The 25,118-nt window shown below is 30.2% G+C and overlaps 1 protein-coding gene across 1 annotated transcript; it reads left to right on the forward strand.

Moving 5' to 3' along the window:
* The first annotated feature begins 2,419 nt into the window (after positions 1-2,419).
* On the forward strand, positions 2,420-24,534 carry LOC111699996 (calcium/calmodulin-dependent protein kinase type 1). The gene is made up of 14 exons (XM_023470801.1): positions 2,420-2,473; positions 5,855-6,264; positions 9,836-9,937; positions 10,042-10,152; positions 11,618-11,699; positions 11,902-11,981; positions 12,437-12,528; positions 12,864-12,929; positions 12,998-13,081; positions 13,792-13,897; positions 15,023-15,128; positions 20,791-20,858; positions 23,270-23,317; positions 23,797-24,534. Exons 2-14 carry the CDS (start codon positions 6,152-6,154, stop codon positions 23,798-23,800), a joined length of 1,062 nt encoding a protein of 353 aa, XP_023326569.1. The 5' UTR covers positions 2,420-2,473; positions 5,855-6,151; the 3' UTR covers positions 23,801-24,534.
* Positions 24,535-25,118: the final 584 nt, after the last annotated feature.

Genomic DNA, 25,118 nt, shown 5'->3' on the forward strand with positions numbered 1-25,118 from the left:
TAATAATATTTTGTGTTTTGTTTTTTATATAAAAGATCATTTCTCCGATATTATACTCTATATTTATCTAAAAAATTTACATTGAAAGGTAAATGTGATATATTTGGTTTAAAAGTTCAAAAATATATTATATTTCATATAAATATGTAAATGTATAAACGTAAATGTGTTGTATATGTAATGTGTCACGTAAGACAATTCTTTAGGGTCACAGCATGTAATGTTTATGTACACAATCTAAAGAATCGAATTTTTAAAATATCCAAAACTGTTTTGTTTTTGCGACGGTTTGGTTCAGTGTGGTTGACACAGGTATACAGGGTATAGGCCAGTACTACCTTGCTTTACAGGTAGCTGGAGATAGATAGACAGATAGAATAGATCAATAGATAGATAGATAGTCAGGTATGAAGGGCGTAGTAGAACTAGATGGTATAAACAGGCAGTGATAGATAGATAGATAGATAGATAGATATGTCGATATAGATATATAAATTGTCAATCATTTGAATCCAACGCATCCAAAGCACCCAAAATGACATTTATATTGCTAACAATATCAATTTTTGTATGCTTTCACTGAAAGGAAAAGGACTAATGGATAGATTTAGATAAATAGAAAGATCAGATTAATAGACATATAGATTAATAGACAGACAGATTGATAGACATATAAATTTAATAGACAGATGGATTGATAGGCAGATAGATTGAAGGAAGAATTGATTGAAATACAGATATATTGACAGATAGATAGTTAGATAGATATCACATTTCATTATAATCCTATTTAGTGTTACATGATATTCTTACTTGCAGCTAGAAATATAACAAGAAACTACTACCTAAAGAAACTACTATCTAAAGAAACTACTATCTAAAGAAACTACTATCTAAAGAAACTGCTATTTAAAGAAACTACTATCTAAAGAAACTACTATCTAAAGAAACTGCTATTTAAAGAAACTACTATCTAAAGAAACTACTATCTAAAGAAACTGCTATTTAAAGAAACTACTATCTAAAGAAACTACTATCTAAAGAAACTGCTATTTAAAGAAACTACTATCTAAAGAAACTACTATCTAAAGAAACTGCTATTTAAAGAAACTACTATCTAAAGAAACTACTATCTAAAGAAACTGCTATTTAAAGAAACTACTATCTAAAGAAACTACTATCTAAAGAAACTGCTATTTAAAGAAACTACTATCTAAAGAAACTACTATCTAAAGAAACTGCTATTTAAAGAAACTACTATCTAAAGAAACTACTATCTAAAGAAACTGCTATTTAAAGAAACTACTATCTAAAGAAACTACTATCTAAAGAAACTGCTATTTAAAGAAACTACTATCTAAAGAAACTACTATCTAAAGAAACTGCTATTTAAAGAAACTACTATCTAAAGAAACTACTATCTAAAGAAACTGCTATTTAAAGAAACTACTATCTAAAGAAACTACTATCTAAAGAAACTGCTATTTAAAGAAACTACTATCTAAAGAAACTACTATCTAAAGAAACTGCTATTTAAAGAAACTACTATCTAAAGAAACTACTATCTAAAGAAACTGCTATTTAAAGAAACTACTATCTAAAGAAACTACTATCTAAAGAAACTGCTATTTAAAGAAACTACTATCTAAAGAAACTACTATCTAAAGAAACTGCTATTTAAAGAAACTACTATCTAAAGAAACTACTATCTAAAGAAACTNTCTAGCTGCCTGTAAGTCTGTACGTATACTTTACTACTTGCTCTAGCTGTCTGTAAGTCTGTACGTATACTTTACTACTTGCTGTAGCTGCCTGTAAGTCTGTACGTATACTGTACTATACTTCATGAACCGTTTCCCCAGTTAGATAGAGAGAAAGAGAAGATGTAGAAATGAACATAAAATATAAATAAAATAAGTAAAACTAATAATATAGAATATTATAGTATCAAATATAATTTTTTCAGGAAATGATCACCAGGAGACGGATATGAAATATCAAATATTAAAAAAACATTATGCAGGAAAAACATAGTAAATTTTATTTTTTACCTTCCTGACTGATAAGTATCTATTTATTGTACCTCCCTGACTGTTGAGTATCCACGTATTGTACCTTCCTGACTGTTAAGTATCTATGTATTGTACCTCCTGACTGATAAGTATCTATGTATTGTACCTCCCTAACTGTTAAGTATCTATGTATTGTACCTCCCTGACTGTTAAGTATCTATGTATTGTACCTCCCTNCCCCAACCAACCGCAGTACGGCCTCCAAATGTCCTCCAATTCAGAGATAGTTTGAGTAAACCTGCACGTACAATCTATCAACATCTGCCAAAACCAAACTAAACGTCAAAGTCTACCAACCAAAGTTTGAAAACTAGCTTTTCAAAAACTTTAATTATAATTGTTTTCAGAGGAAATATATGAACTTATGTGAACAAAGAATGTTATTAGAGCTCACAGAAAAGGTATATTTTTGCAAATTATTCTGAATTCTTTATTATGTGTACTGTATTCCATGTTCCGAGTAATGTATGCTATGCGCTAAGTTCTGTACTTTGATATGTATATTCTATATTCTATATTCTATATTCTATATTCTCTAATTTGCTTATGTATTTTTTTATTCTGAATTTGTTTCGATTTTTGTGATCCTCAAGTAACCCTCCAGATCTAGAAGGGCATGTTAAATTCACAACAGTACCGTTTAAACCTTTATCTGATCAATAGTGTAGAAAGATGTGTCAGTTTTTTGGGTTGAATAATGTTTAATTCTGAAAAGTAAAACGAAAAGTAACTTGAAACTATAAGACTACATTTTATTAAAAATGGAAAGTAACTTGAAACTATACGTTTTTAAATTCCATTATAAATGGAAAGTAACTTGAAACTATACGTATACATTCCATTATATTGGAAAGTAACTTGAAACTATACGACTACATTTTGTTAAAAATGGAAAGTAACTTGAAACTATACGTCAACATTCCATTATAATGGAAAGTAACTTGAAACTATACGTCTACATTCCATTATAAATGGAAAGTAACTTGAAACTATACGTATACATTACATTATAATGGAAAGTAACTTGAAACCATACGTCTACATTCCATTATAAATGGAAAGTAACTTGAAACTATACGTCTACATTCCATTATAATGGAAAGTAACTTGAAACTATACGTCTACATGATATTCAATCTGCACCGCATATGTATAGCTCTATACGGATATACACGTTTGAATGAATTTCTGGAAACCAGCATAGATCGTTCTGAATTCTGGAAGCCAGCATAGATCGTTCTGAATTCTGGAAACCAGCATACATCGTTCTGAATTCTGGAAACCAGCATACAGCGTTCTTAAATCCGGAAACCAGAATAGATCGTTCTGAATTCTGGAAACCAGCATACATCGTTCTGAATTCTGTAAACCTACATACATCGTTCTGGATTCTGGAGATCAGCATACAGCGTTCTGAATTCTAGAAACCAGCATACAGCGTTTTAAATTTTGGAAACCTGCATTCAGGGTTCTGAATTATGAAGACCTGCATACAGCGTTCTGAATTTTGAAAACCTGAATTCAGGGTTCTGAATTCTGGAAACCAGCATATACAGCGTTCTGAATTCTGAAAACCTGAATTCAGGGTTCTGAATTCTGGCAACCAGCATATACAGCGTTCTGAATTCTGAAAACATGAATTCAGGGTTCCAAATTATTGAAACCATCATTCAGCGTTCTGAATTCTGGAACCCCACATATAGCGTTCTGAATTCTGAAAACCAGCATGCAGCGTTCTGAATTCTGGAACCTGCATTCAGGGTTTTGAATCTGGACACCTGCATTTAGGGTTCTAAATTCTGGAAACCAGCATTCAGGGTTCTGAATTCTGGAAACCAGCATATACTGCGTTCTGAATTCTGGAAATCAGAAAACACCGTTCTGGATTTCCTGTCAATTTATAAAATATAGCATTTCATCCAAGCTTCATTATCTAAGTAAATGGTTCTGACATGAGTTCAGAAATAAAAAATACATAGATGATTTATTCATTTCGCGTCATTAGGAGATTAAATCTAGTCAACCATTTGGCAAGATATGGCGGGATATTTACCATTCCAGATAATTCAAGAGGGNCCAGGGCCCAAAAGGTTATATAGCATAAATATGTGAAGTACACCTGCAGTATGGAAACAGTACAACAAAATTGCCGTTTTACACTTTTTTCTAGTAAATTCCCCTCTAATATATATTCTATTCTCTTTGTTTGTGGGTCTGACGTTTGTACTGGTACCGTATGTATGTCACACTTATTTGCGTCATCAATATGCGTCCACACTTTGATTCCTTTTCATTAATTTCTCCTTGTGCTCTTTGAATATTGCGTCATCAATTAACCTTCAGAAGTTTAGACTATGCAATTTAAATGGCATAAATTTTTCTTTTCATTGAATTCCAGTTTACAACTAAAGAAACTAGATACATTTTTTTCTATCATTCTTAATTCTTATTTTTGCGTTTTAGTTAATAAGACAAAAATTTGAAGGCTTTAAGTTTTAGTGGCTGAATCCAATTCAATCCTTTAAATAAATAGATTTAAACTTTTCTTCTTTCTTTTTTAGTCCTTTTAGAAGATTAGTGAAAGGAAAGAAACCATCAAAGTTCAATCCTAATTTATTTCTAATGAATTTTTATTTGATACTTTAAATTTTTTTTTTGTTTTTATTAAAAGTTTGAACTCTTTTTATCATAGTTTTGATTTAATGCTTCGTTCCATTGATTGATGTATAGAAAAATACTGTGTATGTATGTATAATGTATTATATATAGGGTGGGTAAACAACTGCAGGATTAGCGGTGTTTTACAGAACACTGTAAAAATGTTTGCAGGGTTGATGTTTTAAGTGGATAGGTACTTAGAACAAAAAATCTGCGAACAGTTATCTGTGAAAAATCATTTTTTCTTTAGAAATCGATTATATATTATATTCCAAAGTTTCATACATATTACATTAGTAAATATAAAAATATTTTTGCATTTTGTTAATTACATTTTCATTTTTTTAAGCCTAAAACATTTACCTTCCGAAAAAATTGTTTTTATTGTTACTAATTCCGGGTTTTTTACTCACTCCCAGTATATTTTTTTTAATATAATATTGAAATACAATTTTTTAACTCAAACCTTATAATTCTTAATTATTCAGCTCTCAAAACTTTATGGCATTATATAACTCCGTAACTTTCTTTACTCGTTGAAAACTTTCTTTTAACTTCTTTTAACAGTTTTTAGTCTACGCTCTTGGTAGATAATTCGCATTTTTTATTCAAATCCATCTTTTAGAGTTAATCAGAGTGTAAAAATTGAAAGTTTAACTTTATGATAGAACAGTTTTTATTTATTTATGATTTTGTATGTTATTTGATTTATCTGCATTTTTACGTGGTAAAATATAAGACATTTAAAGACGAATTTTTGCTACTAAAACCTTGGTTTGACGCAGCCGCACATATTAAGTAACGAAAAAAAACCCGACTTCAATAAGGAAAAGGTCTTTCATCCGTTATGGGTAACCATTTAAATATGATAACAGTGCAACAACATGAAACTGTCAAAATATACCAATGCAGAAATTGTGCAGCGTACCCAGACCTATTTCACTAATTAAGTTAATTTTCCAGCTACTGTTAACACTATTTGTTTTATTAAATATCAAATACGCACACAGTGACACAATTAATCAAATGCCATCTTACTAATCCATAGTCTTACGAATCTCCCTGAATAGATTTTTTAACCGTTATATCTCCATATATATATATGATATATCTCTATATTCCAGTGTATACAGGAGAGGGTTAAGATGTGCTCACAACGTCTCTCAGCACACGCTTCATCAAAAACTGGTTTTTGTAAACTCTTCTAGAGAGTAAACTATCCTACAGTCAGTAGATCGTCCGGCGCCTGACATCAAGCGCGCTTATACGGTGAACGTAAACCTTTCAAGGCTAAACGCGCGGCAACGCCTCTGGTGCACGGAACAGTTAAGCACAAAGCTTAGACAAGAGCGCATAGGGTTGTGACGAGATAACAGTTACAGATCAAGTAAACAGTGAACCGCGCGTATTTTACGTGCACCATGCCGTTGTTTGGGAAGAGCAGCAAGGGGAAGGAGGAGAAGAAGGAGGAGAAGAAGGATAAGAAGGTGCCGAGTGTTGAAGACAAATATGATCTAAAGGATATCCTTGGAACGTGAGTAGAATTCTCTTTTTTTATCTAGATATTAGATATTAGATATTAGATATTAGATATTAGATATTAGATATTAGATATTAGATATTAGATATTAGATATTAGTTCTCTTTTTATATTGTCTTCATATATGTATTCCTTATCTTCTTAATCCTACATCATCCTTCTCTCATCTTCTTAATCCTACATCATCCTTCTCTCATCTTCTTAATCCTACATCATCTTTCTCTCATCTTCTTAATCCTACATCATCCTTATCTCATCTTCTTAATCCTACATCATCCTTCTCTCATCTTCTTAACCCTGCACCATCCTTCTCTCATCTTCTTAATCCTTCATCATCCTTCTCTCATCTTCTTAACCCTACATCATACTTCTCTCATCTTCTTAACCCTACATCATCCTTCTCTCATCTTCTTAACCCTATATCATCCTTCTCTCATCTTCTTAATCCTACATCATACTTCTCTCATCTTCTTAATCCTACATCATCCTTCTCTCATCTTCTTAATCCTACACCATCCTTCCACCATCTTCTTATTCCTTCATCAACCTTCTCTCATCTTCTTAAACCTACATTATCCTTCTATCATCTTCTTAATCCTTCATCATCCTTCTCTCATCTTCTTATTCCTTCATCATCCTTCTCTCATCTTCTTATTCCTTCATCTTCCTTCTCTCATCTTCTTAATCCTTCATCATCCTTCTCTCATCTTCTTAATCCTAAACCATCCTTCCACCATCTTCTTAATCCTTCATCATCCTTCTATCATCTTCTTAATACTACACCATCCTTCTCTCATCTTCTTAATCCTTCATCATGATTTTCTCATCTTCTTAATTCTACATCATCCTTCTCTCATCTTCTTAATCCTACGTCATACTTCTCTCATCTTCTTATTCCTTCATCATCCTTCTCTCATCTTCTTAATCCTTCATCATAATTTTCTCATCTTCTTATTCCTTCATCATCCTTCTCTCATCTTCTTAATTCTACATCATCCTTCTCTCATCTTCTTAATCCTTCAACATCCTTATCTCATCTTCTTAATACTACATCATCCTTCTTTTATCTTCTTAATCCTTCGACCCTCCTCTATCCTCTCTCTTTTCCTAACTTTATCAAATTCTGTTTAAACAAATTCTTCTGCTGATGGAAAGCATTTAATCCTAGGAAATTTACTCTTAAATCCTATCTATCTATCTATCTATCTGTATACCTATTATCTATCTATCTATCTATCTATCTATCTATCTATCTATCTATCTATCTATCTATCTATCTATCTATCTATCTATCTATCTATCTTTCTAATATATCTATCTATCTATATATCTATCTATCTATCTATCTATCTATCTATCTATCTATCTATCTATCTTTCTAATATATCTATCTATCTATATATCTATCTATCTATCTATCTATCTATCTATCCATCTATCTATCTATCTTTCTATCTATCTATCTATCTATCTATATGTATAAGTATCTATCTATCTATCTTTCCATATATTTATCTATTTTGCTATCCATTTATCTATCCATCATCTATCTATCTATCTTTTATGTTTTGACTAAAACATTTTAAAGGTTAATATTCCCATGCAAAGTATAACAACCAAAATTAAAAGATTCATATATATATATATATATACCGATTCTAGGATACCAAGATATAGATATGCATTATATACCTATATCTTGGTGAAAATTACTGATTTGTAGATAGATAGATAAATAGTAGAAATATGTATAGTAGATAGATAGATAGATATATTGATAGATACAGAGACATGAAGTTACTATGGCACGTCTGTAATTTATTAGAACTTGGATCTCTCTAACTACAGGAATTTAAAATGACGGTTTTTTTACTGTTCATGACATTTTTCGTAGACTTTCAAAGTTGACTTAGATATTTGAACTCATTTCATTTCATAACACAATTATTATTCGTCAAATTTTAATTCTTGTTTATTTCGTACCAATGCCATCACAGTTCTAGTTAAGTACAATAAGACATTTACCTTGGACAACAGCTTCTTGTTTTCTGCAGTAATTTTCTTATGATCTTATTCTATTTAATTTGAAGGCACGTGACACGTCATATTGAATATAATTTAAGAATTCTTGGTACATTTATGATTCTTGAGTTTTTTGGGACTTCTGTATCTCAAATAATATGAGTTCTGGGGTTCAAAATACTCACTTTTTCCTCTTCCATTAAATATTCAATTTTACTCAGTTATTCCTGAAACACTAAATATTTATTACCAATTTTCTGAATTACAGAATATTTTTTGTTGTTCATATAAAAAAATTAATCACATTATCTCTAGACACAGAATATAACTTTTTCTTATATTCTTTTCTTTTCTGCAAGTATTTATTTGATAGATTAATATTGAAATATGTCAAGGAGTGTTTAAAATATATATTTATTACTATTTTCGAATAAATAATTATTCGTTTTACTCCGTATTTGTATTATCTACCCAATAATCGGTATAAAGATATATCCAGAAAAATCCAGAAATGTAATCAAGAATGGAGGAGAGATTCAAAATCAGTATAAATACAAGTTTAAACAATTAACATTCAGCAGCTGATTCGCAACAAAATCCAGAATCTTAGAGGTTGTTCTTTTGAAAACAAAGTATTAAATTATGAGCTGATATACATGGATTAATGTTTTTCATCAGATTAACAGATTAAAATTCAGAATTTTATATCCTAAAATGACAAAATTAGAATCTTTTTAAAACCTGTTTTTAAATTTGGAGTTTGGAAACTGAAGATAAAAAAACACTTATTGTTCTTAAGATTTTATTCTGTACATTAAACCCCCTTTTTCATTTTTGAAATAACGTTTTATAAGAGTTAAAAGACGAGTTTTCTAAACAATTTATACACTTAAATCAGTTAATTTGAGAAAAAAAGGAATTGTTGGTTTGTCAGCAAAATGCATTTAAACATTCTTTTCCGTAAATCTGCAGAAAAGTTGTACAACTTGCAACCAGAAGCCATTCAAGATCTGAAACATGTTATAAAATCCAGAATTTAGAATTATTAAAAACTTTTTTTTTGAAAGCTTTGTTTTTTTAAAATAATTCAAAAGTAAATGTAAAGAGAGACCCATAGAAATGTAAACTGTATAAGCCAGGTAACTTGACTCTCTATTTAATAAAGTTTAAAAGATTCATCATTATTGTGAATTAATTTATGTCAAACATTTGAATTTATGTATTTGCTATGTACCGAGGTTTTTTTTCTATCTATCAAAATATTTAGCTATCTATTTATATAGTCTATTCTATCTTTCAAATCTATCTATAATCTTTAATTTTACTACCTACTCAACTATCTATATCTACATACTAAAATCTATCTATAATCTATAATTTTACTATTTACTCAACTATCTATATCTACATACTAAAATCTATCTATAATCTATAATTTTACTATTTACTCAACTATCTATATCTACAAACTAAAATCTATCGGTGTAAAAGTTGATTCATGAAAAATAACCGAAAATTTTAAATTTTAAATTTTTTTTTTCAGTGGTGCGTTTTCTCAAGTCCGACTGGCTGAAAGCAAAGACGATGGAAATATGTACGCGGTCAAGATAATTGACAAGAAAGCGCTTAAGGCATGGGATCACATGTACCGTAGTTAATGTTGTACATAGGCGGTACATTTACTAAGAATTTAGTTATTAAACAGATTGAAAAATAGAACTTGAGAGATAGTAATTCAATCTCGGACAGAATGAGTTATATTATTTCGATTCTATATGTTGCAAGGTTGAAGCATAAGAATGTTGTGAAACTGCTTGAAGCATATGAAAGCCGCAGCAACGTGTATCTCGTGATGCAGCTGTAAGTTTTCTTCAAAATAATTAACAAAAATGTTGACTTTTTAGATTAAAACATCCGAATATAGTCGCTCTACTGGAGGTCTTTGAGGATAAGACAAAAGTGTTCTTGGTTATGGAGCTGTGAGTAAAAATATGTGTTTTGTCATGTTTTTTTGTCACGTTTAGTTGTATTTAGTTACGTTACAATTTATATTTTGTCACGTTTAGTTGTATTTAGTTATGTTACAATTTATATTTTGTTAAGTTTTTTTTTGTTTTCGTTTAGTTACTTTTGCTTTTGTAGGTATGTTTGCACTCTAGCTTTGCTTTATTTTGATTATTTAAACATTGTTTAGCTTTAATACCTGTAATAACAGTTGACGGAATAACATCATGTTATTACAGTTTATTTAATCTAATTCTACACTGGACAGGGTGAATCAAAACTTGCAACCAACTGTAACAAAATTTGGGACGCAAATTTTTAGTTTATAACATTATTTCCATTTTAGTTTATTTTCTTTTTCCATTTTTGGAATGTTGCTGACAGTGCAATAGGGTACTGCAAGCTTTGAATTGAATTGCAGTACAACGTTAGTTCTTGGCGTACCCTGTCTGCTCTCCGTACTGTACATACCTAAATTTTGAGAATACAATTTTGAATAAAGGTTTGATATATTCTTCGATAAGCGGAGAAAAGTTTAAAATTTGGCCAAATATTTATATTTTCACTGGAAACATGTTCAAACTTTTCTTAATGGAAAACACGACGAAACTTGAAATAAATTCTAAATTGTATTCTTTGTCCTCTTGTATTATAAAATAGTTTTTAAATTCACACTACAGTGAGAACCAGAAAACTCTGTAATGTGAAGACGACATTTAGGCTAAAATTATGACTTTTTACTGTCCAATGAACATGACAGGTCAATTGTGTAGTGAAAACAGGCCATTTTAATTAATAAGTTTAATTGTAAAACTATTTGAATTTGTAACAATATCAAATTAACTTAATATTGCTTTATTGTCATATTCCAATACTACAGTTTTCTGGTTCGCACTGGAGAAAGCTCACAAATTACAGTTTTTGTTACTAAATTCTTTGTTTTTCATCATCTAAAAGCCGATGTTACGAATCTTTTTATTTGAAAAATGTCGAAATCATGTTGTATACAAATTGAAAAAAATCTTCCGTACTAATTTTTCAAGAAATCGCTTACAAATTTTTATTCTAATAATTTCAACCCTTTTAAATATTTTTATTGGGGTCCACATTCACATAAATAACTTTATGCTTTAGCCAAAGCATTCAAATGTATGTATAGTTAGAAATAGGAGTTAATGAAGACACAAACATGTTTCCCGCCAGATTTAGAAACTGAAAATAAACAATTTGGGCGGAAAACCAGTTTGTAAAACTGTTGTTCTACTATTACATGCAACCCAAAAGTGTTCAATGGGCTTAAACTAATAGTTGTTATGTACAGTGTGACTGGCGGAGAACTGTTTGACCGTATTGTTGAGAAAGGTTCTTACACAGAGAAGGATGCAGCTGATCTCATCCGACAGGTTAGACAGTACGTAGTAGACAATACACAGTACACAGAACACAGTACATAGTACAGTACATAATTGGCAGATGTATTGAGTATTTTAGTTTAGATATTTCAACAAAAAAAAATACTATAAACTTGAAAGATTTCATTGGAACGTTTTAAAAAAAAATATTTTCATTTATCACAAAAGCCATTTTAATAAATATTTTGTTTAGGTTTTATCTGCAGTATCTTATATGCACGAAGAGGGGGTGGTACACAGGGATCTTAAACCAGAAAATCTTCTATACTATAGGTATATTCTACATGATGAATTTCGTATAAAAAATAAATGGTTTTAAAAATTTGGTTAAAAGGAACCAAAAAAGTCCAAATATTTTATGAAAACACATACATTATAACAAGTATTTGTGTTGCAATAAATTTTGTTAACATTGTAAATTTTTCGCCAAATTTTTTAAAACTCTGATTTTTAATCCCTATATCTTTGCAACCCAATCTCGTAAACTTTTGGTATTTTAACTGTGAATTCTGTTTAATTAAACAATATAAATTTACATAACACGGTTTGCATAGATATAGAAACTAGAAAATTTGAGTTTGGAGCAAAAATTGTCCTTTTTTATTTCTAATCGATTATACATCAAATTCATAAACACAAACCAAGACCAAAAATAAATATTGTATATTTTAAGAACTAATCAATCTTGAAATTAATAAATAAATTATTTAATTTTTACCTGTTTACAGTCCTGAACCTGACAGCAAAATCATGATCAGTGATTTCGGTCTATCCAAGATGGAGGACAGTGGTGTCATGGCAACAGCATGTGGAACACCAGGAACCAGTTTAAAAGCGGTTTATGACAAGCTGGAGAAAAAGTTGGAAACTTGAAGTTTAATACTAGTTTTAACGAGTTTAAAACCAATAAAACTTCACCCTTCACTATTTTCACATATTAATATTCTTCTCAAATTCCTAACTCCTCAATGCACTGCACTGAACAAATACTGGTTGGGTTTAATAAAGTGTTTAAGACAAAAATGATTGATTATCAGAAAGGATGACGTACATGATATGCACGTTTCTGAAAATTTTAACCTTTTGCAACATTGTCCAAGATTTTTTTCCATAACAGTGCATCTTGGAAATGTTTTAACATGGTTTGACCGACAGGCTACGTTGCTCCAGAGGTGTTGGCCCAGAAACCCTACGGAAAAGCTGTGGATGTCTGGAGTATAGGTATCATCATTATCGATGTTTTATTTTCAATCATCAATATAAATCTGCATTAATTTTTTATTCTCTAGGTGTTATTTCCTATATCCTTTTGTGTGGATACCCTCCGTTTTATGATGAAAATGATGCAAATTTATTTGCTCAAATTCTGAAAGGTAAAATTATTATTTAAGAAAGGAAATTATTGTACTTATTATGTCAATGGAAGTAAATTATTGTAGTTATTATACCAAGGAAAGGAAATTGTTTAGTTGTTATATCAATGAAAGGAAATTATTGTAGATATTATGTCAACCTAAGGAACATATTTGTAAGTTTGTTTGTCAAGGGAAGCAAACATATTTGATATTATGTTAAGGAAAGAAAGATGTTTAGTTATCATATCTCAAGCAGGGGAAATGAAATTTCCCAATTTTAGTTTTCTGTGTTGAGAACATACAGTGATGACCAGAAAACTCTGAAATATAAAGACGACTTTTTAGCAATACTTAAAGTGTATATTTCATGTTTTACAAAGCAAATAGACACTTATTAAATCACAAACTAAGTGAAATGGGTCTGTTCACAAACGAGCCAAACCTTTATACAGATTTCAAATGGTGAAATTTCAAGGATATTTGAAAAAAATATTCTGTAAGATCATAAATTTAATTGAACATAATTTAGATTAAGTTTTAGATTAAGATTTAGAATAAGTTAGATTTTTAAAACGTTGTTCAGGAGTACCTCCAATTCACGGCATTTCTGTTACGCTTTAAAAATTACCTGATATATCCAAAACTCTAAAAAGATAAATTTTAAATCAATGCATTTGTGCCATTTAAAAAAATGTTTAAGTATCTAATTTCAATGTTTTTTTGTAAAGGAGAATTTGAGTTTGATTCCCCCTACTGGGATGACATCAGTGACGACGCCAAGGACTTCATCAGAAACCTGATGTGTGTTAATGTGGAACAACGTCTAACATGCGAGTAAGTAACGCTGTCGCCTGTTGATCAAATTGTCATCAATACCATGTGCTTTTTCATCTTTATATTTATATTTGGCTGATCTGTTTGTTAACATGTTTAGAAATCCGCCAATGAGAACTAGAAAATCTGCGAATTATTTGAGATTTTTTATACAACAGGAAAAAAGGTTGCATGGCTAGGCCTGGGCACGTTCCAACTTTTTCAAGTCGTTCCGTTAACTGTTAGTTCCAACTGTTAAATAAGTAAAATTTAAGTAGCCGTTAATTTTAAAATTAAGAACGGCAAGTTCGTTCGTTAACGGCATTTAGACCGTCTTTTTTTTAAATAACCGCGAGTTAAGGTTTTACATTAACGTTAACGGCGCAGACCGTTAACGGTCTACCAGAGTATTAACGGCAATAGCAGTTTAACTATATTCGTTAACGTTTCATGAAATCGTTTTGATTATATTTGTAGAATTAACGGCACTATAAAAGTTTACCTATGTTTATTCTTCTTCTTAACGAAATTCACCGTTTTAAAAAAAACCGTTCCGTTTATGTTTATAGCTGTTAATTATTTTTCCATTCACGTTTAATGCAAAAATGGTTCCAAAATCTGGTCATCAATTCTTCCTTCCTGTTTTTCATCTTTTCGTTATTTATCATCCCTCTGCCCTCTGTTCCAAAATAAACTTTTTATTCTCAAGCTTTAAGCTAACCTTTAATTTTTGACTTCACATTTCTTTAATGTCTACAACCACTGCGTCTATAAAGTTAAAGAACTTTCTTGAAAAAGTTTTGAAACTTTCTCCTCTATAGCTGATATAATTATCAAATGATTACATGCAATCAGCCAAGCTTCTATTTTAAGATTCCCACTCCCCCTTCTTGGCTATATAAAAGGGGGGGGGGGGGACTAAAATAACATTTGTTGTATAAAAATATAGAATTGAAGTTTTAATAATAAAAATTATAAAAATAAATTATTCTTCTAATGCCAAGTTTAAAATTGCACAATCAAATAGAATTCCAATCTATATCTTTATGAAACAAAAACCAGGAAAACATTTTTTTCTGAGCCACATAAAGCCTAACCTTCCATATTCTCAATATTTACTTTCCTTTTTATCATTTTATGTTTCAGTCTGTCCCTGCAACACAAATGGATAACCGGTTCTCAGTCTGAGAGGAATATCCATGCAACTGTGTCAGAACAGCTGAAGAAAAACTTCGCCAAGTCCAGATGGCGGGTAAGTAGGAGTGCTTAAAACAATATGGCACTGAGCATTTGCAATTTAGTTGCACAACATTTAATCTTTTTTATATATTTTTTTTTCTATTGGAGACAATATTTTGGTGATGGAATAATTTATTAAAGGACATGTTTGAAATCTGATGTTTTGGTGTTCTTAAAGCTTTGACGGTTGTTGTTTTCGTAGTTTTTAAACAGCATGATTAAATTTTAAACGGAGAAATGTAAATTAAATAGATGATTTGCAATAAGCTTCAGTCACGTAAAATTCAAGTCTTGAAATAATTATCATCAGGGGTGTATCTCCATTTTTCTTAAATCCTCTTTTGTTTACATTTCTCCAAATTTTAATAATTTGATTGTTGTTATTGTATACATAGAGTGGCATTGAACACTATATACGCAATGTATTACAATAGGTGATGGAAACCAGAGGTCATATAAGGGGCTATAAGCGCAATTTCAACTGACCCTCCGTGCAAAGATGGCAATGCCTGTTTTACAGCAGTACCCATAAAAGCTTTGTCTGATCAAGTATGAATTAGATATCCATGTTTTTGTTTCTTTAAACTGTTCATTTTCAATTGCGGTTTCTCTGCGAAATTGGCTCGCGAATTTCTTGTTTATAAGAAGTAATGAAGAAACTTTTAGAAATAAGCACTTTTCAAGCCAGAACAAAATACTTTTGATAAGACCAAAATTTCAAGGGTACCGTTGTAAATCAGGCATTGCCATCCATGCATGGAGGGTCATTTTTTAATCATTTTTACTTTTGCATACAAAAGATTTTGAAACACTTAAATTAGACTTGTATATCTATAAAACGCCTACTCAGCTCTATATTTGGTAGTGTTTGGCAGTTGCCTCTATTTTATTAAGTTAGGTTATCCTAAATTATTTCTTCGTAATCTAAATGTATGCTCATTGTGGGTGTTTCCATGTCCTTTTATCCTTCGTTTATCAAAATTTCAAATTCAAAACTATGAATAAAAACATTTTTGTCTAAAATATTTATTTAACATTTTTGTCTTCTCATTTTTTTTGGTGCAGCAAAAGGTGTAAAGTTGAGAAAGCAATTACACCTGGTTTTATTTAGCAACTAATGCATGCGATTGTGTTGGTGCATAAGATGCAGAGAATGGCTCTATCTAGCAACCAACTTCTCCCACAGAAACCGGTTCAAGCAGGAGCTAAACCGGTTCTTGCAAATGAGAACTGTTCTATAACAGAACAGGATGCAATGGCCCCTGCAGGTGAACGGATAACACTAAAGGATGTTAATCTAAAGAATTACTCTTGTAAAATATATCTCCCTGGCACTGTATAGTAGGTCTTCTCTTTTTGAGGCCAGATTTTAAATAGAATAAATGTTGCACTTTTGTAGTTTTACCCCGGCCTACACTTACCTAACAGTAAACTAAAGAAAAATGACTTGGAAGCTTAATTTCACATGACTCTTCATGCAAAGATGACAATGTCCGATTAACCTTGAAACCTTTATCTAATCAATAATGTGGAAGGTGTTGTCGTTTTTCTAGGTTCAAAATGGTTTAATTCTGATCTATCCTAATGTTTTCCTGCAGTAGAAATGCGCAAGTCATTCCCATCTTTGTATGGAGCTGGTCACTAAAATTTACGCTCACAGTCCCTTTAAACACACAGTTTTGTATGAACAGAGAAATTATTAGTTAAGGAATTAGCTTTTATCCTTGAAATATGTATATTGCTTTAAATTCTATACTTTTTATTCACTTTATCATGATTTAAAAAAAATTGCCACATTTTTTAAAAATGTCAAGGGTAGAAAAAACTTGGAAGTTATAAATTACTGGTAAAAAAATCCTTCTCAACGAAATTAGTATGATGCTATTCTGGAAAAGTACAATATTCAATGCAAATCATTTAGATCTGTATTGCAATCAACTAGGGGAAATTTAATTTTCGTCACTTTCGAAGTTTTCTTCAAAGTTTTTACCATAAATATTTCATTTTTAACTTTGATTAATATTTTCAACTTATAACAAATACTCCTTTGTTTTCAAATACTGATTTGATCATATTTAAAAAAAAACATGAATACATTTAACGCATTTAAATCATCATTTAAAATTCCATGACAAAAACGAATTGCGACGCGTTGGCAATTAAATTCCTTCAGTATATGTGTGCTTAACTATCTCATAGAACCAGAAAATTATACTTTAAGTGGTAAAATTTGTGCATATGCTATTTTAACATGAAATATTATTTGCGTTAACTACATATAAGAAATGGTTTTAGACTTTTACTTCTTTAGTTTAATATTCTAAAACACAAATTAAATTGGTACACAACAGATTTTGCGCTTAAAGATTAAATGTTAAGTCAATATTTCATCCTTTTTTAAATATTCTAGGTTTAAATTGTTTTCGTAAGCTGCAAGGGACTCCTCAGTATAATTTAAAAATAAGCTTATTTTAAAAATTGATTTCTTATCAAGTTTATTTTTTCCATTTTGCAAAATGTAAGCACCGTCAAAATATATAAGACTAGAGAAAGCATATATAACCAATTGTTTGTTATCGTTTAGAAACATTATTTATCTACCTAAGTTAACAACCTACATTGTGTAATAAAATCAAACATGTCGATTTTTCTCAAAGCCTTTAAAAGACAAAAACCTAGAATGCTAAAAAGCGGATCTAATATGATGCCACTTGATGTAAATCTACCTCAAGGAAACAAACCTATTTATCTAGTAGATTCCATCTGGAATACAAAATTGTGTCAAAAGTCAACGAATTCCGTTTTCAAAATAAGTTTTCCAGTTAATTCTGGTTCAAGAGTAGAAATATAATTGTTTTCTCGGAAATCCAGATGTCTAGAACCCTTAAGATACGTTTCCTCGAGGTCGGATGAGAAGACACACATCCCTTCCCTCTATAAGTCCACACATTACCGCAGGCAAAGACTTTTGAAGATTTAAAACCAATTTGCCTGCGGAGTAAAAATATGTAAATAATAATTTAAAAAGGAACACGCATCCTAGATAGTTAATTCTACCACTTAAAGGGACTGAAAGCGTATTTTTAAGTAACCGTATATGTAAAGAGGGGCAGCCACGATTCACAACTGTACTCTGTAACCCTTTGACTGATGAAGGATCGAGATACTTTTCCTTATTTTCTACAGAAACGCTTGTACTTGTTGAACACTTTGTTTGCAGCAGTTTTTAATGAAATGAATATTAAAATTAACTTTATAGAAGTGGCAGAATATAAATATTCACATTTAAATTGTTGAAAACCCCGTTGGACAAAGAATATTCTAGATTTTCCTGGAATAAATATGACATCGTCCGCTTTGAGTTCATACATTACGCTAACGTACACTCCAATTTTTTTTTCTTTTATAAACACCATTTCAGAGATAATACTCTGAGTTCTCTGTCTTCAATTATCATATGAAAATTTAACTAAAAGGTCACTTTAATTTAAGCTACAGTCCCTTTTATAGGAAATAAACTTTGCCCGAGGTTTTAGAAGTGGCCACAAGAGGTCCAGTTTTGCAAGTTATGTTATTTCAGGGGGTTTGTACATCAGGAAATTGCGCATTTTTTTGTAATTGCTTGTTGAAGGATTAATGAAAGGAATTAAAAATAACATGATAATCATTCCAAAATTTTCAGAACTTTGAAATTTAATCCCCAAGTTTAGTTGAGTGATTAAAATATTTAAAGTTTGTTCGATATTAACTTTCAAATTTCATATTTGCTTTTAAATTATGAAATTGTGTAGTTTATTGTATTTATTCTCAACTTTTAATTCGAAATATTTTTAAAGGGAGAGTGCTACCAAGGTGGTTTAAAAATAATAAAATCAAAATGTCGTTTCCGTTTTAAACAACATCCAATTTATTTTATACATGACATTTTGATCCGATTGAGCCGAATTAGCCTTTTAAATACCAAACCATACCGTTCTGAACCCTAGTGTAAGTACTCGAGTTCTAATCCTTATTCTGGTTTTGTTGAGTTCATTTAGCCTGAAGATAATTGTATAAATATATTGTATCTATCTATCTAGCAGGAAAAAATGTTCCAATTAAATCGGAATTTCGTAAAAGAAATTCCGTTCTATACATTTTTTAAAGTCGCCCTTTAGTTTGGTAAAAAAGTTTAATTTTTGTGAAAGGATAATATAATGGTTTCATGATAAAACCAATGTTTGCGACAATTCCAGTAAATTAAAAAAAGAAATATATGAAAAAACGTAGATTTACTTTTGGTTCTTTAAAATTTGTCAAATAGTTTTGAGGCGTCGTCGGTCGTAAAAATCTCATTATTCTTTAAAAAAAATCAAAGATTTGAACCGGTAAGAGGTAATACAGTGTGTCCTACTAAAAACAGCATTATTTAGGATACAATTAATGATACTTTTTAATATGACACACTGTATCCATAATATGAATATTTGGTGAAAAATGTAATGTAGATTCCCAGAGCTCCCTCTAAAGCTATCAAATACATCAATATTGACAATTTGTGTATTGGTAACTTTTAGCTAAAGGGTTTGGAATTAAGGGCGTAGGCACTATAGGCAAGCAGAGCAAAGGAGGATTTGTTTATTGGGATCAACTTTTTTGCTGTTTAAAACCTTGTAAATATTTTGAGAACTGCCAGCTTTCCTGCAGACCTAGGACATACAATATTCTTACAACTGAAGAAAATAATATTTGAGTGGAATATTTGAAACTTGACTCCTAACAATTCTAAAAGGGTTTTGGTAAGCCATTAAAATACCTCTGTCTGTTTGAAAACTATCAGTTTTATCTATCTAGGGAAGTTACAAGAACAGGGTATATGATAAATATTAATAGAACAAATATCAATTAACCAACACTACTTTTACACCTATCCGATTTATCTGTAAAAGAAAATTCAAATAAAAATGTATTGCATGATTTCTAAAATTATCTAGCATGAACAACTAAGCCTCCAAAAAGAGAAGCATTTTTTTGGGGTCTTGAAAGTGAGATTTTATTATGGTTTATTCTATACTTCCTTATATTTCTCGGAAACCCCCTCTTTAGTGTTATTTAAGATGGTTTAGAATTATGTTAGTTCTGCATGATAAATTTTTTAAGTTTGGATATTTAATGCATGCATGCATGGGAGCATGGTGGTGTAAAATTGAATATGCAGCAGTTATTTATTGATCAATTTTAATTATATTTAGATCGTTCAAAAATTATTTATTCATCAATTTTAATTATGTTGAGATCTTACAGAAAATATATTTATTGATCAATTCTCTAAAATAGTTTTTAAAAAGTACATTTTGGGAATCCAACCCAAAGAAAATTAATATGGGTTTATCCTAGATGACTGAAAAAATGTACAGCCCAGAAGCCCTTTTTTAAATTTCTAAATTGTGGTCTGCTCTCTGAAGATTTAAAATCGTTCCAAGCATTTAAACATTTAACTAAAAATAAATTACTCACGTGGCTTTTGTAAAATTGCATTTCCTAATTTGTAGAATTGAAAAAAACATTGGTCGATAATTGTCGCTTTTAGTTGGAAAAACGACGGTTTCTTAGCCATCGCTAAAATTACACAGAAAGTTCTTTAATTAAAAAGATACGTTGTTATTTAAATATCTAACTTGACCTTATATGTTTAGCAAGCATACAACGCGATAGCGGTCAGCAGGCAGATGAAGCTGCTAGCACTCAGCAGTAAAACATCAAGGTAAAAAAATTCTTATTGTTTACAAGGGGTGAAATATTATCATAATATTATAATATTATTATTAGGGTAGGGGGGAGTAATACAAAATAGATATTCTAAGACAAAATTAAAGTTAAAAAGCATTTTTACAAGGAAAAAATAGTATTATCGATTTTTAAACTAAAAAGAAGAAGATAAATTGTAGGATTTTGTGGTTAAATATTTGTTTATATTTTGAGCGCTGTATTATCCTATTTAGAGAATGTGATAAAACAATGAAATTTTGAATATAGCGATTAAAGCAATACAGATTGTGCATGGAGCATATGGACATTATTTATGTGAAGTTTAAATTTAAAGATTGTTAAGATTAACTGTAAAAGACTTTATCTCTATGCATTCAACCCATAAAAACTGAACTAATGTTGATATATATAATTCCAGGGTGTTTCTTAAAGAACCATTGGGAAAATTAGACGTTTTGTATGTCAATAAACGAATACTAATCTAAATGTCATAAAAAAAGCTAGAGTGGAATGGATATTACAAAATTTACAGAATTTTATGCATTTAAAAAAAACACCTTCGCAAAAAAATAACTATTTTGTTTCCTCATTCTTATTTTGTTATTTTATAATTCTGTTCTGGTATTTATTAGAATTTTCCGAAATATTTCCATGGAGGGATTCCAGACATTCTAATTAAATAAGCAAAGCACGTTTATTAATTCATTTACCGAGATTATCCAGGTTTGGAAGCCAACATATAATATAGAAGATTTTTTTACCAATCTAAAATACAGTTTACAAATAATGCCACAAACTCAAAGATACTTATCCTATATCTTTCCAACCGGCCTGATGATGTAAGCATACCAGTATTTTATAATAAAAATTATTAGAACAAACAGAATTCACAGTTTGAAATATCTACGGTCTACGATAATGGGTTGCATAGATATAGGGATTATAAAATAAGGCTCGATTTCTTTTGAAATCAGAAACCAAATAAATCTTATTGAATGTATACATGAAAAACAACCAGGCGCGTAGTGGAGGTTTATCCTAGGGGGGATGTGCACTTTTGGCGCGCGTAAGCACCCCCCTAACGGTTACTGTGTACCCCCCCTAAAAAACCGGTATTAAGAAAAAATAAAGTTTAAAATCTATATTAATCTACCTGAAAGCTGACTATTAGTCATCTGACCATAATTACCAATCATTTTAAATGAAACCCCGCGAAAAAAATATTGTAAATAAGATTAAGGCACAAGAAAGAATTTGAGAAATAATCATAAAATGGGGGTGCATGTCAAGAGGGGGCACAGGGGTACCGCCCCCCCTCCACTACGCGCCTGAAAACAGCAGTATAATAATTTACAGAAAATATTCATGATTTACAAAACTAGCTATTCACGAGAAAGATGATTCTGAAGCATATCTGTAAGATTCTCTTTTGTTTTGAATTCCAAAAATTGTAAAATTATGGAGATTTGAAATATGCAATCATTCCCCTTACGATAATTTTGCCAGGGATGTATATCCCCCCTCTTTTGAAAATTATATTATTTCACCAGAACTTAGATATTTTAGAATTGTATTCACTGAAGTGGGGAAATGATTTTTTTTAGGTAATAAGTATGAAAAAGAATGGAAAAAATTAATGTCCAATTTTTCATTCCCGTTAGATCTTCAATATTTAAAAATATTTAAAGTTTGCATTAATGAAGAATACAATAATATGATAGGACTAAATATCAAATATGCTGACTACAAGAAGAATTTTTGGAAAAAGATTTTTTAAATTTTAAAAATTGAATAAATAACTTTTCTGCCCGATGTTCCGACAAGAATATATTTCTAACAATAATCTTAACATTTTATTTGTACTTTTATCAGAGACATTTTGTCCTTTATTTAGGGGTTCTTAGATTGTTCTGAGTTAAACAGTCAATTTTTTGAGAATAATATTTTTGAATCATAACTTGACATAAACTATTCTTAAGTCCAAAGATTGCATTATAATCATTTTGATTCTAAAGAAGGGTTTGATATAGAACACTCGATTTATACAAAAGTTCAGGGTTAGCCACAAAGGACGACACTGTAATGACCACCTATAGCTCTTCAAATATATTGAATGAACTTGGCTTTCTGCCTCTATAAATGAGAAACTAATTGAAGAGATTAGCTGACAATTACGAGAAATCATAAATTAAAGAACAAAGACTTAATAAATTCCGTGCAGTCGTCTCTGAAGTCTCATCCTTTGTGGGTAACCCTGTAAATATATTTAAAGACGACATATCATGCGCTCTTGTTATGTATTCTTATATGTAAGATTGGCTATAGTAAAAGTGAAATTTAAAGTGTTCATACATTACCAAATTTACAAGACTTTTAAATAAAAATCCTGATTTTATATTGCTTTAGAGAGAGCAGTGCTGAAAGAGAATTGCCCAATGCAGAAGTAAGACTAAGGTTGTTTTAAGTTTTTTTATTTCAATTTTTTAAGTCTTTTATTGTTGTATTTTTATTTTATATTTTATTTATGTTCATTTGCATGTATATTCTCCTCTTTAGTTTGGTTTTACCGTATTATTCTTCTTTTATCTCTTTTATTGTTTTATTCTTTTTTATCTCTTTTCCCTTTTTATTTTTATTTTATATCTTTTACCGTTTTATTCTTCTTTTATCTCTTTTACCGTTTTATTCTTCTTTTATCTCTTTTACCGTTTTAATCTTCTTTTATCTCTTTTCCCTTTTTAATCTTCTTTTATCTCTTTTCCCTTTTTATTCTTCTTTTATCTCTTTTACCGTTCAATTCTTCTTTTATCTCTTTTACCGTTTTATTCTTTTTTATCTCTTTTACCGTTTGACTCTTCTTTTATCTCTTTTACCTTTTTTTCATTCTTTTTTTTGTTATTCATATATTGGATGATTTTGATATTTTTCTTTAGATAATTGGGAGCTGAGGGAAAACTTATAAAGAAGCATCTTGTGTTCAGACACATCAAATAAAGGACATATTTAGCCTATTCTTGTCCTTTATAAAACGTCCTAAAATGCTTCAGGCCAACTCTAACCCCTGGTCAATAATCGACAGACAAAATATTTAAACCCAAAGCTTTTAATTAGTTAATTAATTTATTTATTTAAGTTAAAAATGGTAATGACATTGCACTGTAAAAATGACAAAGGCAATCATATTTGCCCCCCCTCTTTTTCTTGCACTGAAATTACTGAACGCAGACCCCTGCTGTGCCCCCCCCCCCCCTCCCAACTGAAAGCTGTCAACTGTGACACTTTTTATAAACCCTAATTTTTTCCTATCGAACAGTGATTATTGTGATTTTAATACGTACTTAAACAAACCTTTTCACTTCCGCAGTACGTTGTACTGTACTGCACATACCGTACTGTTGCACTATACAAGCTACATGCAAAATGTGTACTAACTTGTGCGGGCCCCATTTTAAGCTCTATTTCGCAGGACAATAAAAGGATTTAAATTGACTGCATCAGACTCAGATTTAACATAATAAAAGTCGTCTAAATATGGTCAAAACCGGTTGATATGGGTTGTGAACAAACTTTTTTGCTTACAAATTTTCTTTACCAACCATGAGTTAAACCGGATCACAAAGAAATTAACAAAAATCTTCTTTTTCTTCAACTTTATTCTTCGTGTTTTAAAATCTGCGAATAGAAAAAGCATTTCTTATTAATAAAAGAAAACAACAGTATGTTTGTGTTCTTTTATCTATTTTAATTTTGAAATGCCGTAATTCACTCTGTACTTTGTACTTAATTCACACTGTATTTGTACATAATAATGTGTGCTTCGTGAAGTACTTCAGTACTTTATAAATACATAAGTATTTGTACACGAAGCACGTCTTATTTCATAATGTACTTTGTACTACGAAACATTTTGTTCTTTACAAGTCCTTTGTAAAGTTTTCAAATGTACTACAAAGTTATTTGACCCCTAAGAATGTACTTTAATGTAAATTCTATTGCACAGTCAAAAGAATGTTTTTTCTTTTATCAATAACTTTGACAATATGTTGTATTTTGCTCCTTGTATCCCCCCCCCTTCTAACTAATCCNCCTGTCGATCAAGAGCTCTAGTAATTTCTTTAATCCTAACTTTCAAGAATCCTCCCTCCTCTCAAGATTATATGGATTAAAAGTTTACTTCAACAGAAAAAAATAAAATTTTTTTTTCAACATAAATCTTTTTCAATTTTTACTAAGCTATTAAAGCATATTTAACTAT

Source organism: Eurytemora carolleeae, unplaced genomic scaffold (assembly GCF_000591075.1).
Source record: "Eurytemora carolleeae unplaced genomic scaffold, Eaff_2.0 scaffold221, whole genome shotgun sequence".
Taxonomy (NCBI): domain Eukaryota; kingdom Metazoa; phylum Arthropoda; class Copepoda; order Calanoida; family Temoridae; genus Eurytemora; species Eurytemora carolleeae.

Coding starts and splice junctions, on each gene's coding strand:
- LOC111699996 (XM_023470801.1), top strand. CDS start 6,152: ATGCCGTTGTTTGGGAAGAGCAGCAAGGGGAAGGAGGAGAAGAAGGAG. Junction 6,265..9,835: donor CTAAAGGATATCCTTGGAAC/GTGAGTAGAATT, acceptor TTTTTTTTTCAG/TGGTGCGTTTTCTCAAGTCC. Junction 11,700..11,901: donor CAGCTGATCTCATCCGACAG/GTTAGACAGTAC, acceptor TATTTTGTTTAG/GTTTTATCTGCAGTATCTTA.